Source organism: Pectinophora gossypiella, chromosome 2 (genome assembly GCF_024362695.1).
Source record: "Pectinophora gossypiella chromosome 2, ilPecGoss1.1, whole genome shotgun sequence".
NCBI lineage: Eukaryota > Metazoa > Arthropoda > Insecta > Lepidoptera > Gelechiidae > Pectinophora > Pectinophora gossypiella.
Genome location: NC_065405.1, coordinates 9,595,535 through 9,614,004, shown reverse-complemented (window position 1 = coordinate 9,614,004; position 18,470 = coordinate 9,595,535). Strand labels below are relative to the sequence as shown.

At 35.1% G+C, this 18,470-nt stretch overlaps 2 protein-coding genes across 17 annotated transcripts; one reads left to right on the top strand and one right to left on the bottom strand.

Annotated features, from left to right (window-relative positions):
• The first annotated feature begins 247 nt into the window (after positions 1 to 247).
• On the top strand, positions 248 to 11,296 carry LOC126375955 (heat shock factor protein). Of its 12 annotated transcripts, none has more exons than XM_050023067.1 (11): positions 248 to 492; positions 2,292 to 2,750; positions 2,818 to 3,012; positions 3,091 to 3,289; positions 3,371 to 3,959; positions 4,164 to 4,229; positions 4,986 to 5,091; positions 6,094 to 6,165; positions 6,461 to 6,539; positions 7,242 to 7,319; positions 8,857 to 11,296. In XM_050023067.1, exons 1-11 carry the CDS (start codon positions 388 to 390, stop codon positions 9,030 to 9,032), a joined length of 2,124 nt encoding a protein of 707 aa, XP_049879024.1. In that variant the 5' UTR covers positions 248 to 387; the 3' UTR covers positions 9,033 to 11,296. The 12 variants fall into 12 exon arrangements, 9 of the variants coding, with proteins under 9 accessions (XP_049879024.1, XP_049879025.1, XP_049879043.1 ...); XR_007567674.1 differs by lacking the exon at positions 7,242 to 7,319 and adding an exon at positions 6,772 to 6,909 and having other exon boundaries at positions 249 to 492; positions 8,857 to 8,994; XR_007567673.1 differs by lacking the exon at positions 7,242 to 7,319 and adding an exon at positions 6,772 to 6,923 and having other exon boundaries at positions 249 to 492; positions 8,857 to 8,994.
• A 455-nt stretch (positions 11,297 to 11,751) lies between these two features.
• Positions 11,752 to 15,403, bottom strand: LOC126376002 (F-box/LRR-repeat protein fbxl-1-like). 5 transcript variants are annotated; one of them, XM_050023161.1, is made up of 4 exons: positions 15,253 to 15,403; positions 13,217 to 14,953; positions 13,043 to 13,121; positions 11,752 to 12,067 (listed from the first exon to the last, which is right to left on the bottom strand). In XM_050023161.1, the coding sequence occupies exons 1-4, from the start codon at positions 15,268 to 15,270 to the stop codon at positions 12,060 to 12,062; spliced, it is 1,842 nt and encodes a 613-aa protein (XP_049879118.1). In that variant the 5' UTR covers positions 15,271 to 15,403; the 3' UTR covers positions 11,752 to 12,059. The 5 variants fall into 5 exon arrangements, with proteins under 5 accessions (XP_049879118.1, XP_049879109.1, XP_049879142.1 ...); XM_050023152.1 differs by having other exon boundaries at positions 11,752 to 13,121; XM_050023185.1 differs by lacking the exon at positions 13,043 to 13,121 and having other exon boundaries at positions 14,698 to 14,953.
• Between the last annotated feature and the right edge of the window lie 3,067 nt (positions 15,404 to 18,470).

Below are 18,470 nucleotides of genomic sequence, written 5' to 3'. Positions count from 1 at the left end.
CTGCCCATTTATATACAGATGTACACTAGGGAGCGTAAATAAATAGTTAAAAATGGGAAATTACCAATTATTAAAATACTGGGTAGAATACCTACCTGTCTTCAATGGTAATTATTTAAATAATAGTTTTTTTAAAATTAAATAATAATAAAACAGTGAACATAAAAAATATCGTTTTATGAACGCGACAATCAATTCTTATGTTGGCAGAAGCTTTGCATGTGTGCGTGTTGTTTGTGGCGGCTGCTCGTATACGTCACAATTTGTGAATGTGTTTGTGTTTAATGGCGAATTGTGAATAGTACTACAGATTTTTGTGAAATATCTCTTGAAACTTGGAAATTACTGAGATTTGTAGTGTGAATTGTACATATTCGATTTTACAAAATGCGGTCAGTAGTGGAAATAGGGGCTACAGTCCCTGCCTTTTTGGGAAAACTGTGGAAATTGGTCAATGATTCTGAAACCAATAATTTGATTTCTTGGAGTCCTGTAAGTATTTTTAACTCGTTTGTTTTTGTAATTTTATTGCAAAATTGGTATTTAGTTGCGTGTGAGACGATATTCTAGAATTGGCATAAAGTAGAAATCAAAACAACCTAAAAAGTCTCGGTTTGATACCATCTGTGAAACTTGATAAATAAATAGTTAACATGGTCACGTTTTATACCATGCTTACGGCTCACGGCTGTTGACACGGATTTAGTAACATAGTCGTATGCTACTTATATACTGCACATGGATCATCATGAACTCTTGTATTGTTATTATTGGACTATTTGCCTTTTGCGCAATATACTATAATTCATATAAGTAGGCATATTAAATTAGTAAAAGTAAATCTGATGTTGGAGGATAGGTTCAGTATGTTGTTGCTATGGTGCTGATGTATTTTGATTATGAACAAAACTTTCCATTGGTTTAACAATGTTCGTTATTGATTACCTTTTACAAATTTTTGGTTTAGAAACCAAATTGTAGACTTTCACATAGATATGTTGAATCATAAGAAAAAGTGAATTCACATTCTTGATGTACCTACCTACTGTTATGTGCCTACATGTACTAACATTTCTAGATTATATTGATTGATTCTTCAAGGCCTTGGCACACCATTGATTCCTCATAGGACAAGTGTTTTGTATTGAGCTAGGTCATTGATTTTATATCATGTATGCTTATTACAATATACCTAAGTATCTTATAAGTATATATCCTATTGGAAGCAATTTATTATGTATGTTGTATTTAAGCCTAATCTTGCAAAGCCCTTATTTCCCGATGCAATAGTTAAACAATGCGATTTGGATTTTAAAAGGCATCTGGGGTTTACAACCTTCAAGCAAATAAATAAATATAGTTCTTGGTATACTCAAATTATATTTTAAATACAATCATCATCATCATCATCAGCCGTATGACGCCCACTGCTGGGCATAGGCCTCCCCCAAGGATCTCCACGACGATCGGTCCTGCGCTGCCCGCATCCAGCGGCTTCCCGCGACCTTCACCAGATCGTCGGTCCACCTTGTAGCGGGCCTACCCACTGAGCGTCGTCCGACACGTGGTCGCCACTCCAGAACCTTTCCGCCCCATCGGCCATCGGTTCTCCTCGCTATGTGTCCTGCCCACTGCCACTTCAGCTTTGCAATTCTCCGAGCTATGTCGGTGACTTTAGTTCTCCTGCGGATCTCCTCATTTCTGATTCGATCCAGCAGGGAAATACCGAGCATAGCTCTCTCCATTGCCCGCTGAGCGACACCGAGCCTCCTCACGAGACCCATAGTAAGCGGCCACGTCTCACTGCCGATAAAATATAGAGTTTTTAATATTACCCATCTCTTTATTTTTGCTGTTAGTTGAACTTTGTGTATCTATGTGGGTAAACATGTACATAATTGATTTCAAAAGAATATTTTTTTTATAAATTATAATTACAGAAATGAATCTTATAAGTTAAGCATATTAAGAGAAAATGAAAAATATATTTTGAATTACAGCCTATCAAAAAACGAAATTTTTATTTTTTTATGGAAGAGTTTTGGGAACAATCAATAAAAAACGAAACTTAATTAGTTTTGATTGATCAACAACTTAAAAAATTGGTATGGGTTTCACAAGGTCATGAGAACTAATTGGCAACAAAAAACTTCCAATTAAATCAGTATTATGGTAAAAATTAAGTTGTGTTAGCCTGCTTATTATTGGCATCTCACATCATTTTGAAAATCTTGCTATCAAGTATAGATTTGAAAATCAATGTTATTGTGAGATTACTACTGTGTTTTCAGGGAGGGAAAACATTTGTGATAAAGAACCAAGCAGATTTTGCAAGAGAACTATTACCTTTATATTATAAACACAACAATATGGCAAGCTTTATTCGGCAGTTGAACATGTATGGCTTTCACAAGATCACTTCAGTTGAAAATGGTGGTTTAAGATATGAGAAAGATGAAATTGAATTTTCCCATCCATGTTTTATGAGAGGACATGCCTATCTATTGGAGCACATTAAAAGGAAGATTGCTAATCCAAAATCAATTGTAACAAGTAACGAAAGTGGTGAGAAAATTCTGTTGAAACCCGAGTTGATGAATAAAGTACTAGCAGATGTGAAGCAGATGAAAGGTAAACAGGAAAGTCTTGACGCTAAGTTTAGCGCCATGAAGCAAGAGAATGAGGCTCTGTGGAGGGAAGTCGCCATCCTGCGGCAGAAGCACATCAAACAGCAGCAGATTGTTAATAATGTAAGTATTTATTACAATTTATTTTGACATTTGGCTAATAGTGCTCACGTCATAATTTTTATTTCAGCTCATCCAATTCTTGATGTCTTTGGTACAACCAGCAAGGCCTCCAAATCCTAATGTCAACAATGTTGGAGTGAAGAGGCCATACCAGTTGATGATTAACAATGCAGCTCATAATGCAGGAGACCAATATCCAGGCAGATTGAAGAATGTAAAATTGGACAAAGATCTGTTGGAAGAATTAAATGAGGATAACTTAGTAAGTTGCACAGCCCATTTTGAAATGACTGAATGTATCAAGTTTTGTCAAGATATCGTAATAATTTATTTTTTCCAGGAGGATGGACCTACTATCCATGAATTGGCTCATGATGACCTGATGCACAATGAAGTATCTCAAGATTCGGTCAATGCTGCAACTTTCATGAACAATATATCTCCAGGATCAAATTCTGGAGCTGGTCATAGTCCTGTTGATCCCTCATCATCCCTACAGTACCATGTTACCATGGAGGATGGAGATGATGCAGAAGCAGGTAAACAGTGTTGATATGTTATTTTCTCTCTTTTGGAAAAATTAATATAGACTATTTTTAATTTTAATTACATAATTGCAGATGGCACGAGACAGAAATATCCCGTTTACTCAGCCAATAATAATGGTTTGTTGCGCACTATTGAGGTAGAGGTACCAATGGTCGCCTCACCTTCTCCTAACATAGCAATGCCTACGTCGCCGATTGATCAGCCGGTGATCACGAATGTGGTCTCCATGTCTCCTGGACCCTCGAGATCTAAGGCGCGGAACAATGTCAACAAAGTACCACAAGGTGTAAGAAATCTGCTATCACCAAGCAACTTTACGCCATCAGCTGATCTGAGGCTTCCAGCTGAAATATTCGCTAGCGATGACTCAGTGAGCGATGCTGGAGTGGCGGCTTCCGACGACACACTGCTGCAGGATGTCCTAGGCTCTGAAGCTCTTTTGGCTGCCACAAAGGACAAAATGCTTGGTGGTATCAATATAAAGTTGGAGAAACCTAACCCAAGCAACAAGTCAAAGAAATCAAAGAAAACACAGAAAGACAATACAACCAATCTGAACCTGGAGGACATTAAGACCGAACTTCAGGATGATCTGGATTGGAACAATATGACTTTGGCCACAGTTAACAACAATCCTGGCGTCAATAGATACCCGTCAGTGTAAGTAAATTGATTTGGCTAGCTGATATTATATCACATTAATGAGAATGTCTTCCTATATTCCTTAAATATAAAAAAGGCTACTACAATCTTATAATTTTATTGTCTTTGTAATTATTACCTTCTCATGAGGTGACAGTTGCAATGCAGCAATATAAATGCAGTTTATTATTTGTGTATGACATGGTATATTTTAATATTCAGGAATAGGAGTAACATCGGCAAAAATCGAGAGGAATACTCTTCTCTATTTGGAACTAATAACAACAAGTACGTCTTATAATGATATTAAGCTAAGTTATTAAAGTTGTGGCCTATTAAAAATATTTATTGGTATCTAAGTATATCTATTAATACATAATTATATGCCTAGGGAAATGCATTCATTAATTGTTACTGCTTGATCATAATATGTACATATATTGAAAAAAGTCGATAAGTATCTATAATAGACCAACATTGTTGAATTACTTTTTAATTAAGATTTATAATAGTAATGACAATTGGAATGAGATGATTTGTATGATCATCCAATGGTTACATAATTATTTAGACGTATTTATTTGGTACATGCAAATAATTTTCAACATTCTAAAGACGTATGGTATATAATGGGATTGCCTTGACTTTGACCTCAGTTGAACTCTTGTGTACAGAAGGATGATTCAGAGTTACCTTGTGTTTCTTGGCTCGCCGGCAAAACTAACTACTGCCAGCCCATTCCGAACGCAGCTAATAAACGCCATAACTCTCTCCTAATGTTAATTGTACACTAATTTTAGACAGATTTCATATTCTAGCACTATAATATAGTGCACATAGTAGTAGTAGGTAAAAATACGATTTAGATTTGTAATCATGTTGTAATCAACAAGATACTATAATTATATTTTACTACGAAAACATACTTATATAGGTTCATATAGCTGTATTCCACTGTAATATAACAAATATAACTAATAATTTTATAAGTGATGAAACCCCTAATTCTATTTGTTACTTTATTTTCAATGATGAATGTTTCAGGGGAGACATCGATGATCACTTAGACTCAATGCAAACAGACCTTGACTCATTGAGGGAGATGCTTCGGAGCGATGCGTATGCTCTCGACACGAATACTTTAATGGGCGTAAGTATACTTTCAACATTTCCCTAACATCATCCCCTAGGCTTATCATTATTTTATTTCGGGCTCCATTTTCTTTCTCTGATTGACTGACTTTTGAACCCGGAGAGATAACCAGGCCAATCGCAAAATGTATATGTACCACCAAAAATACATATTTTTTTCTCAAGCTTAAGGTTTTCTCAGGGTGTTTTCCTTCATCATAAAGATTTTAAAGTCAATTTATTATGATCCTCACGCCAACTCGAAGTTCAGTGGTTTAATGTTGACATTTAATTTTAGGAGTTAAATGACTCGCGTTCCATACTACACCGGTATTACAGTGATCTTGGACTTGGGACAACTTTCTACGCAGCAGATATTTATTTATTCATTTCCTATTTACTTATTCCTATATTTCACAACCTATGTGTATTATTACACCACTCTTTAGGTGCGTTCTATTTTTCCTTTTCTAGCGGTTAGTACCGCTAAAACACATCTCAGTGCTTGATATCAACTATTTTGGGTCGTTGCTCCAAGAAAATTAAGGAAATTAAGTTCGCAATAACATTTATTTCAAAATTTTCCTCACAGCGTAGTGCGTGTTAAAAGGTTAAAACTGCCCCTTCTATAGCGTTTGAGAGTGGTGCGGTTGTCGGAGACCGGTATTGACAGCCGCGACACGCACACGAACGCAAAGCCGATGTAAACATTGACGGTATAGCAGTGAGGTTGGCACCCCTGCGCCCACCGAGTCACGTTGCAGGCAACGTGTTGAGAGAGCGTGCGGGGCCACACGCCGCCGCGCGCCGCCGTCTGGCCACTCACACATACAACCAACAATGCGTAATATGAACTACTGGTGATATAACACAATTTATCGATAGGTACTGCTTTGTACCAAACAAACTGCGTAATTTCTGTTTGCTCGATACGAGGGGCGGGATTTTTAAATCTGCACTCTGAGGAACTTGAATAATTGATTAAATATAAAAATAATACTGATTTCTGCATTGTCCATAGACTGACGAACCAGCGATTGGACTTTCCATGATGTCTCACATTCCTTCTCGACAACATCCATCACACGATTATGTAATATAAGATTTATAAAGGATTATTGTAATGGTTATCCATAGTAGATGTCACCGAATATAAATTACAATCAGAGGATTCTTCAAAATTTTTAATAGAACTGAACAGGACTTTATTTTTCAGATTGAGGTCCAAATATTTTTGACCCTGTATTTTTTGATTAGTAAAACATCCAAAATTGTGTAACGTGACATGGTAAACATTACGAGTAGTAACGTTACACGTTACTTAGTTGGTATTTGCAGCGACCGTTTCCTTTCTTTTTCTAATTTGTACATTGTTTGGGCCTTTACAGCTATTTGGATCTGAGGATCCCTTCTATGGGCTCTCTTACAATCCTGTAGATGAGAAAACAGCGAAGACAGCTAACAATGGTGAGTTGACCAAACATCAGTGATTATTTGTCACTGTATAATCGCGTTTGTTTGATTGCCGGGTGGCTTTTTTGGGAGTGAAATCCGTTAAACTTCAACGATATGATAGTATGTATGTATATTATACCTATGTATGTATGTATGTACGAATTTAACTTTCTGACGACCCCGTCGAATAACTGTACTTGTAAGTTAACTTTGAGATTTCTTTCAACGTTTATGTTAATTGTAGATACAACCAAACAGTATCCGATGCTTGATTTTGATTGGCTGATGTGTAGCAGCGATGCATCGCCCGCGAAGTAGTAGTGGCGTCATCGACTTTCAAGACATTGCAACGCTGTCTGCATCATGTCAACATTATATTCCTGTTGGTTACTTTTGGTAAAGGGTTAATTTACACATGGTGATTTCTGTGTATCTGTGATTGTACGGTTAAGGGGTTCGATTTAATTCGACAGATAATATTCTTGTTTGACTGCTCAGTTATTTTTATCATAATGCTCGTGAAGTTAGTTTTAACTTTCAAACAATTACCTACGCGTTATGATCATGATCATCAAGTTAGTTGATGTAAGATGTGTTTACATGTTTAACTATGGATGTTCGGCTCACGATGTGAGCTGAGTTCATCGTGTTAGAATGTAAAGAAATCATGATTATTGTATGTTGACTGTAATTGTTGTTTGTTGTTAATTAAAGCTAAGAAGCAGAAAGGTGAGATAGCGAATATAAGCGGCGGAGAGAGTCGCGTGCAGGACGTCTATAGCAATGACGACGGTAGTTATTCTATATCTTACCAATCTTACCATATCTGTAGCAGTAGTGTAGGGTAGGCTGTTGCTTGACTACTGACTTACCGTGAACCACACGAAAGGAAAATATACATTAATATCTTCAAACATCTTCATCGATTAAGAGGCCTCAAAGAGTATAACTCGCATAATATATAATGTAAAAATATTAATCTTAAAAGTGACTATTATATAACAATAAATAAATAGTATCTGTATTTCCGTGAGTCAGTTGTTTATTGCGACTTGTAATTTAGGTGCACGTTAGAAAGATAGCGCAAGTAGAGATAGAACTTTGTTTTTAAGGCAGTTTAATTTTATAATTACGCATGCGAACTGAGGTCAGTACACGATTGGATTGAATTCATCTTGTACTTCGACATGCAGTTTTCTGCTTGACACTAATTTAATAATATTATATATTACTTTGTTGCGACAATATTATTATTTTGTAAAGTACTACATTTTTATATAAGATGTAGGGCGTTTGCCGCTTATCCGGACTTATAAGAGGAGCAGATTTATACTTGAACTGTGACATAATGTGCTCTCAAGTTTATTTTTGTGATTGATATTTTATACAATTTGCATTTTATTTTTAACTTTTGGAGGTTATACGATATTGTTACAAGTCATTTTGGTAGCGTTCAAATATTTACATTTGGAGCTGGGATAATGCGAACATATTAATATTTAGAGTCGTATAATAGTACCGTTTGTTATTCACGAGGTATTTATAAATAGAACTAAAGAAGAATTACTTATTTACAGAATGGATATTGCATATAAAGCTCCTAATTTGACTATTTTGAACAAGACAGTAGTTCATTCAAGTTATTTGATGTTTACAAGTAGGTAACTTATCGCGCTTGCATATAAAGAACGGGTTCTGCACCAGTAATAAAGTAAATAAAATACAAGCAACCAGCTTGTGACGTCAATCTCACTGGTAAAACCGGTAGCATACCACCTTTGTCGTAAATAATACGGACCAACGGAAATCCAAGAAATATTATTTTACATTTGACTGGATATACCTATATACTGGTATTAAAACTAAAAAAATAAGACAGTCAATTATGTACGTATACAGATATTGATACATTCATAATTTTACTTTGCATCGTAATTGAATCTTGATTAAAAAACTTTCTTTTACTAAAGAGTACTTAACATGTCAATAAGTTTCATACAAACGACATCAACGCGTTCCTTTTTTGCGGGTGGAATTCATGAGCAAAAACTGAATATATTAACTCGAAATTGTTATTTTCACGCTATTGTTGAGTAGTGGAAAATACCTCTCATTCATAACCTAGAACCTAGCGTTCTTTTGGAACGTTATGTATTGAATTTCAGACAACTTGAAAAAACTGTACGCTATAATAGTACCTATGATAACACAATTTATTACTAATGCAATTACTTCTTCCTTTTTACGTAGATAGATATATAACTTGTTGATTGACATTGGACGTGGACGATAAAAGGATTAACGATATTTTTTCTTGGGCAACTTTCAGCTGAAGGGAATCAGCTTATCTCGTATACAGGGAATATTCCAGACTTTGACGATATAAGCATGCCAGAGTTGGAGGCGGAGGGGGCGGACACGTGCCCGTCGCCGCTGCCCGGGGGCTCCGAGCTCAACACCCCGCTGGTGGAGACCCGATCGCCGTCCTACATGCTCCGGCCATGAGGACGCGCCAAACGGAAACGACGCGCAAAGAAAGCCTCCAAGAGGTGAGCTCCCCGCTCGAACCGTATTCATGAACACTCAAATTGCCTCAACGTGTGCAGATTAAAAAGAGTCAAGTTATATTTTGTATCTATTGTAGCGTAAATGTATATTATTGTATAATTTTCAAAAATATCTCTTTGAACGTATAACGTCCCAAATCCTAAATTATTACCAGAAATATTCAATTAAATGAGTAGTACTCGAAATAATTATATTGCATGTTAAGTGTTTCGATAGAATTGTACATAAAAATTAGATAGTGTATAGATTTCACGTTTAATAATATTTATTAAGTGAATAGATCTATTAAATAATTATAACATGGGAAGTTTGAAGAAAAAAATTATACCTACCAACTAAAACGGGACTTTGTCGGCGTTAGAAACTGCATCCCGAAGCGAAACATCTGAATTCAGCCCGGAATATATGTATATCAAATATATGTATAATCTACTCCGGATACTGCATATCAGATTATTGACATCGATTGAAATTGTGATATCTGCTCAGTACATTGGTACCTAATGGGTAAAGGCAGATACAATTGGGATACACTTCGCTTGGATTATCAGCCAGAGTGGAAGTTACGTCCAGACATTTACAACAATTATTTTTTGATACCAATGCAATGGAGAGAACTTATGCAGGATTTTTATGAAATTCATATTGTCCATAGAATATTATGGCGACGCACAAACGATTTATTCATTTTAATCTGGTGCCTTAAACTAACATGCCTACATGTCGGGAAACACACACATCGAGTACTTTATATTAATATTATTATTTGATGTTTTTTGCAATAAATTTGTAAGTCGCTACATAATTACAAATTAACAAAAATTTTGTCTGATTACAATAAATTCTGTGTTGTAATAATTGTAGAAATCAATTGGTTAGTTTCATCGTTCATATCAACATCTGTTGACGAAAACAGTTTCATCATTTAAAGTATTCACGAGTGTTTAATGTGTAGTGTAGTACCTACTAATAAACTAAACATAATAATGACTGACTTTCCAGGCTACGTCCCGCAAAAATAAAATAGATGGCGCTGTATACATTTGCGTTCGTTGAACCTGTTAATTTCATGGATAACAGACATATGCATGTTTTATCTTTGTTTTTGGGTATAAATAATGACCCTTGTTATTACACCCAGACATATAACATCTTCGACCCATTATTATTCTAATTAAAATAAAGAGAAGCAATAAAGTTATAATTCTATACAACATAAACATAAATAGCCTGTATACGTCCCACTGCTGGGCACAGGCCTCCCCTCAATCAACCGGAGAGGGTATGGAGCATACTCCACCACGCTGCTCCAATGCGGGTTGGTGGAGGTGTTTTTACGGCTAATAGCCGGGACCAACGGCTTAACGTGCCCTCCGAAGCACGGAATCAACTTACTTTAATTCTATACGTTTCTGATTATATTATATTTTTGAATAATTATGTACCCCAACAGTGAGACAATAGGTAATTATCACGTTAAATCTGTACAGCGCCATCTATATTTTTTTGGGGAACGTAGCCTGGAAAGTCCCTCATTAATTTCGTGACATTTAAGTAAATGGCTGAAAATTCTATAAGGTACACTTTTAGATGTTTTTTTTTACGATTTAGAATGATTTCTAGACATTGGCTATTCCAATTTTATATTTTGACTTAATGTTTACAAAATTGTGGGGTTTTGAACAGTTCCACAGCATTTGACAGTGTTTATCGTTCATTATATATATATTTTTCATCGCAAATAGGTTTTCGTTTATCCATATATCACGTAGTGCTCTGTATATAAACTTTTTCAGTTTTAAGTAACACACCTTTATTATGAAATAGCTTAATTTTAAGATTCATATTAATCCCATTTATCCGTTAATTGTAATTTCTGATTCATTATACAAACATCCTATAACAAAGTTAAGGAAGTATTAATGTGCATTTTAAGACTATTAATAATGTCATCCTATAATTATATTCATCACAGAATATCATCATATGATAATAATTATTGATTTCTTCGTATTTGGTTGGCTATTGGTATAAATACCTACTTAATATTTCTCATTTCCGTTTATTCGCTTTCCGTTATTATATAATTTGGTTTCCGGTTTTACTTGCTTTGTTTAAACGTATCTAAGTATGAAACGAATTAATTTATGAATTCATTTTTGCTATTACCTTATCATGTAAATGGAGTTCTTTGCGTTTATGAGACCAAATTATTTAGTTTATAAAAAGGTAGTTTCGCAGTTTCATCACAAAATAGTCTATGTACCTACTTACTTATGTTTGTATAGTTTACTACAAGATTTTATTTTGTTCAACTATTATTTGTGTATTGTGTAGAATATTGTATTCATTGTATAATAACATCTTTTATTTCATTATAAAGTTATGAACAAAGTTTGTTAGGTTAATTAATAGTATGTATTTTAAGAGTATATTGAATGATACCTATGTTAAGTATTTTTAAATTCGATGTAATAAAAAGTTTACACAAATTGAAGTTTATCTTTTTATTATCCATAACGTACCCTGCGACCCTACCAGTCGTGTTATTTCTTTTTTTGTCGTACCTTGTACATTTGCCGCAAATAGCATAACTTCTTGGCCGGAAGCCGCTGCTGTTAGTGTGTTTAGTTATTTAGTATGAAAAAAGTCAAAACATCTTTCAAAATAATTTATTGCTAGGCATACATATTATATTTGTACTGTTTAAAACAATTTATAGGTAATTACAAATGTTACTATATCACAGCTACATGCACTTCAGAATCCTGCGAGGAAAGCTAAATAAATAATACAAATAAAAATCGAACTTATACTAAGTTCGTACAATGATTACCATTAGTCGACTGAGTGTCAAAAATAATTATACAATGCAAATAATATTAATAATTTATTTAGTTCTTTTTTATTAATAGTTTTTATGAAATCCTTCTGTACCTGATACTTGGGCGCGTAGGTAGGTAGTTAAAAAGCTGTGGACAACATTTACAATATAGGTATTCAATAATCAAGTGATTTTCTGTAAATAAGGTTAAACAATAATTAAATACAAATATTAGGTACATACGTTTTAGTAAAATAATTTAGGTACCTACATTATTATCACATTTCAGAATAATAAATGGAATGATTTTGAAAGTAGAAGTGTAATGTTTACGACATATCTGCACGCGCTCTTGGGGTCATTTTCTTGTTAAAGTATATTTATTGTATTTCGCTTAATTTCTTTACCAATTTGTTTTTTTTTCGGCAGCGACGTAACCACTAGAGCGGGCGCTGCTTATCCCCTTACTGAGATTAAGTAAGTTGAAGTAAGTCGTTCTGGCATCGTCTGATCGACTTTTTTAAATATAAATATATAAAATAAGATGTAATACTGGATGTCTGTCAGTTTAGTTCATCGTGTTATTAAGTGTTTACAACTAAGTTGTTACGTGATACGTCGACTATACTGTGCTTGGAATACTACGAACAGTCCCTGTTAACTTGACAGATCATTCATTACAGAGAAGATTCAATATTGGTTGTTCAGTTACATTAGGTACTTATCATCACAGTACAACAGTAGTTATTATCATCAAAACATAGTATGTTAATTATATCTGCAGACTGCATGAGGTGAGGTGATTAATATACAAACAAGCGCACAGCCACGGTTAATCATTACTTATCTTCTATTTTAGAAGATAAAGGACGTATTTACACAATTTACTGCATGATTACATAAATTCTGTCTAATATTAATTCAACTCTCACAAAAGCAACCTTTCAGTTTACAGATTAATTGTGTTAGTGTAATCGCAAAAGTCCAAAAAATGCGTTGTTTTTGAACATGGGTCGAGCAGAAATAGGCGTTGGGTCCGTTTTAGGTTTAGACATTAGCACAGTATGCAGAGACGGTAGACTGCCAATCGAGCATGCGAGTTCAGGAGACATGTTGCGACAACCTTGCACATCCAAAAACTTCAGTTTCTCACAGTGAGATCTTACAGCTTCCAAAGTCTGATCTGTTAACTGGTTGCAGCCCTGGAAAGATAAAACGAACGATATAGATGTTTGCCTCTTACCTGTCGAGATAAGATATATTTTGTTATTGTTTTTCGAACTACTTAGGTACTTACCCGTAATTCCAGCTGCTGTAGTCTCTTGAGGTATTTTACTATTTCTTTGATAGCCTCATCTTTCAAATTGTAACAGTCAATTAAGTTTAACAATTCAATTGAGGGGCAGTTTTTCACAAGATGTTCTATTCCTTCATGCGTTATTTGCTGACATCGGCTTAGGTTTAAGTTAACAAGCTCTTTGAAGTTAAACGCGTATGTCAAGCTGACATCGGTAATCTTGTTACAGCTGCTGACATCCAATTCTCTGAGGCCTTTCATACGCGCCAGTGAGTAGCCTGTGAAGTTATCCATTGTCAACTTCTCACACATACGCATTACATCGCGTTTTCTTCTCGCATCACGCACTATTTCTTCTTCTGCTCTCGAACCCAAGTATATTCTAGGATGAGGTTCTGCGTCATCATATGTCGACATAATAGGACCTTCGTCATCACCTTCAGTTTCTACTTTCCCCATACCGGTTAAACCCGCATCGGATACTTTGTCGCAATGACTCATTTTTAATGTGTGTAAAAACACTTGGTTTTTGAACACCACTTGTATAGACGTATCGGTTACTGCATTAAAACAGAAACTAACATCAAGAGAACGTAGTTTCGGAAGTTTTTCTGATATCATAACTAGTGCAGTCTGGTCCAAGTTAAGAGAATGAATGTCCAACTCTTCCAAGACTTCATTTACTTCCGAGCAGACACCTTTTTCGAGCCCATCTTTGGTAATCAATTCACATTCAGAAATGTTTAATGATTTCAATTTCTTAAGTTTATGTAGTTCTGCTACACCTAGGTCAGTAACAGCTCTACAACGTTGAATATTGAGATGTTCCAAGTTGACTAGATCTTTACATATGTAAACTAAAGTTTGATCTGTTACTCGAGTGCATAAACCAATGTCTAAGACCTTTAAGGTAACCTGATGTGATGTCATTGATATAAATCCAGTATTTGTGAGTTGGTCACAAGAATGCACTTTGAGGGTTTCCAACTTTAAGTTCTCAATTTCTGACAATGACTTTAGAGCTGACCCATCTATGAGAGTGTTTGAAAATAGTAAGTGTTTTATGCTTCGAGCCCTGGATGCAATAAGATGTAGTACAAAATAAAATGTTAACACACTTTCAGATGGATTTCGAAAAATGTCTGAATTTGAAGGATAAAACTTTTTTACTAAACCTAAATGGAATTGTAAAGAACATCCTGACAAATTTAGTTCTACCAAAGAAGGAGCAGCTCCTACAAATCTGTTAAAAAGTGCATCAGTAAGGTATTGATTTCCTGCCAAACTAAGCATTTTCAAATTTTCAAGGCTATTGGATAACAAGCCATCAGTCTTTCCTTCCAATAAACGGCCAGACATGAACAGTTCCTTGCATGATTGAATAGTTAAGGACTCTAAATTAATACACTTGTGTAACATATATACAAAGACTTTCTCGCATATGTCTGAGTTGATTAATGTTAAGCTTTTCATGTGCTCACCCACAATGTCCCAGAAGAAATTCAACTTGTTTGATATTTCAACTTCATTAAACACATAATTGTAATACATTATAGCCGAATTTTCGAAAATTTTGATTGGAGACGTCACTTCATCGTTCAACTGTGATTTGAAGAATATGACTACTTTATTTTTCAAGAAGCTGTGGTCATTAGCAGCTAGGTACCATGAGTGGCATGTTTCACTTGCAGATTTCCTGTCAGATTTCGGCAAATACTTGAATAGGTAAACCAATACCTGAAAGAGAATACATCAAATTAAGAAAATCTTGTAGAATTCAAAATTTAGTTACAGAATCGAATAAAAAAAAGTATAACTTTGACTAAGTCTAAAGGTAAAAGGTTTTTTATTTCAGCACAAAGAAATAAGTGAAGGGTGACAAAGAATAATAGATATCTTATCAACAAAGAAAAACCAGCGTCAGAGAAAAGGAATCACGTGAAAAAATTAATTGAAAACCTAAACAAAGAAATGGATGTTTTTACAACGCATTATACATGTTTTTCTGGGTTATATTGGGAATAAATTCTACATACCTCGTATGGGAGTTCCATTTTTATGATTTTATGTGATTATACTAAAATTTTGCTTGTATATTTGTATTAAATCACATAATTTTAATTTCGCAAGTGACTTCCTTATATGAAGCAGTTGACATTGACTTGACACTAACCAAATGACAGCCAGCTGATCGGTGTGTTTTGTAAGCACTATAGCGTTTGGTTGTCATCGTAGCATCTTGTATAAACATTTAATATTTCATAAAAATGCGTTATTATTTCCCAAGTCTTTGAAAGTTATGTGATTTTATTAATTTACACGGGTTTTATTTTATACGGTGTAATTATGTATATAAATATGTGGTCTCATTAAATTTGGGTTAGGCTGCCGATAGAAATAGAAAAAATATTTGAGAGTTTTGTTGTTCATCATTATAAGGTAAGGACGTGGGACTTTCCAAGCTACGTTCCCTGAACAAATATAGATGCCACTGTAAAGGCTTTTTCATGGATAACAGATTTATGCATTTTTCATCTATGTTTTTTGCTATAAATGATGACCCTTGTATTACTTACATCCAGGCACTACACATCTTCCATAAATTATTATTTTAATCAAAATAAAGAGAAGCAATATAGGTAGCAACAAAATCTAGACTATCTAGATCTAGATATCAGCAACAATTATTCTTATATATGCCTCTTCCATTACATACTTATTTTTGAATAATTATGTTCCTACCCGAGCAGTGAGAATATAGGTACCTAATTATTACATTAAATCTGTACAACGCCATCTATTATTTTTTCGGTCACATAGTTGGGAAAGTCTTTTGAGGAGATGGGGATTAGGTAGGTATCTCACATAAAACGTGAATTAATCGTTGGTTGCCTTATTACCTGCAGTTACATTACATATTTATATATAACTCATAGATACACATCTATGTACTCCACTACATCTATCTATAATGTTACTTTCTTTGTAAACATACAAATACAACTATACTTTATTGTACACAACATACAAAGCAAGCATAAACATAATGCAATCACGTTGCTTATACTATTGATTAGAATCATTCTAAATACTAAATTTGGCACTACGTAATTATGCAGTTTCTTACGACGGTAACGATTTTGCGAAAATATGCAAGCAAGGAAGACTATCATTGCCATTTACCTTGGAATGTAATTTACAGGTACCTGCGTGGAACTATGTGTAGGTGTATGTAAACATATACACATATGTTCATACAGTACATCTACCTAATTAATAATATTTAGTAACCATAAGGATGCCTGGAAGAAATTGCCATTTAGCATCTACGCGTTTCGCGCGTTTGTGCTTCTCTTGTTACTTTGAATCTAATGTTTTTCAAGTGTTATTTTAATGTGCAATAATGCGTTATGTATTGTTTTTTTTTTACGTGACTTATTGTAGATTTGCCGCAGATGGCATTAACTACTTGGCCGGACAAATGGGGAGCGGTGAGCAGAGCCACAACTCGACAACTCTTATGAAATCTTGTGGACATATTCTTTTTTTAATTATAAGTTTCTTATTATTAGTTTTTAAATACTTATTATTTTAGAAACATGATCCTATTAAGTACATTTTTATAAATTTCTTTTAATATACGGTAGGTGGGTACAGTCATGAGCTATATAATGTACCCACTTTAGGACTCTGTTGCACTAACATATTTGACATTTAGTGAGACTTACAGTTCAATTTGTCAAAAAAGATACTGTGAAATGGTACCAAAGTGTATACATATTAATGCTCGTGACCGTACTTAGTCCTTATAAGTTTACACGCATTGTTTATCTATACGACACGATGCTACACACCGATGCAAATAAAACTATTTACGTACTCGCAAGTCCTAAAAGTGCTACTATTTCGAAGACAAACATAAGAAGTGAACGTTTGACAACGTGTTCTGCGAGTTTGCGCGGTGAGCACAATGTTGTTGTTGCCACTTGTTGGGCGCCAGTATGCTCAGTGCGCGCGGGCTACGCCGTGCGGCCGCCGCGTTCCCACGTTGCTCCACACCGCTACATTCACGCGACAAACTTTACTACACTCGTAAATAACCGCCAAGTGAACGTGAATCTGTTTCCGACATGACCACGTGCTATGCCTAGGAAGATGTCTCGGCGTAAACAAGCGAAACCAAGGTCTCTCAAACGTGAGTAGTATGATCTATTTATATTTATTTACTGGATGTAATTAATTGGCCTAAGTAGTTAATTGCAGAATTAAGACCGTAAGTATCTAATCTTTGAGTACGTTTTATTGTAACTACTTAAATGTCTGTCCAGTGTTTGCGTACCTTATTGCCAAAATATACGTAAATAATTCTTGTTCCAGCATCCTTTATAATAAGTATTTTAAATTAAAGTAAATCTGGCATCATTTTTGACATAACATAACATAAGCTCACGACTATATCCCAATTGGGGTAGTCAGAGGTACATCCATCGCAAGATGAACTAAGTACCCACTAATCACCGAGTTTTCTGTTAGACCAACGTGGAGTTTAGGTAGTGAGCCGTATTGCCGTCTATAATTAATGGTATATCATTTTTAACGAATAGTATCATACTAAGTATCCATCTCCCAAGTAAATAGAGTATATCTAAATGTATAAAAGGAGAAACTGACTGACTCACTGACTGACATATCAACGCACAGCCTAAACAGCTAAACATAGGCACTTGAAATTGGGAAGGGACGTATCTGAGGTACCGTAGAGGTGCACTAAGTAAGGAATTCCCGAAATTCCCACGGGAACGGGAATTAGCGGGAAAACCCTTTTGTATGAAAAATCTAAACCGCTTAAGTTAGACGCTTGAAATTTGGCATGCAGGTACCTTAGTAAACTTAAAGCTTAGTTGCCTATTTTATGACACGCCACGCGGACGAAGTTGCGGGCAAAAGCTAGTAACTTATAAGCTACAGTGTTGGTGTCCAGCCAAGTCCATATAAAATGGTGTAGCTGGTAATGAATAGGTTCGCATCAGCGCTGCCCGCAGCCGGCGTCCGGCTGGCGGCTGACGGACGCCGCGTCGCGGTCGCGGTCTGCCTAATATCCCCGCTTTATCAGTGACGCTCGCGGACGCAACGCTTTCGCGGTTTCGCTCGACCCTTATTTATTCACACCTGACTGATTGACGGCTATAGCTTACTACATGAGGGTAGATACTCTTATTAGATACTTAATATATTTAGTTACGCAATGATAGTT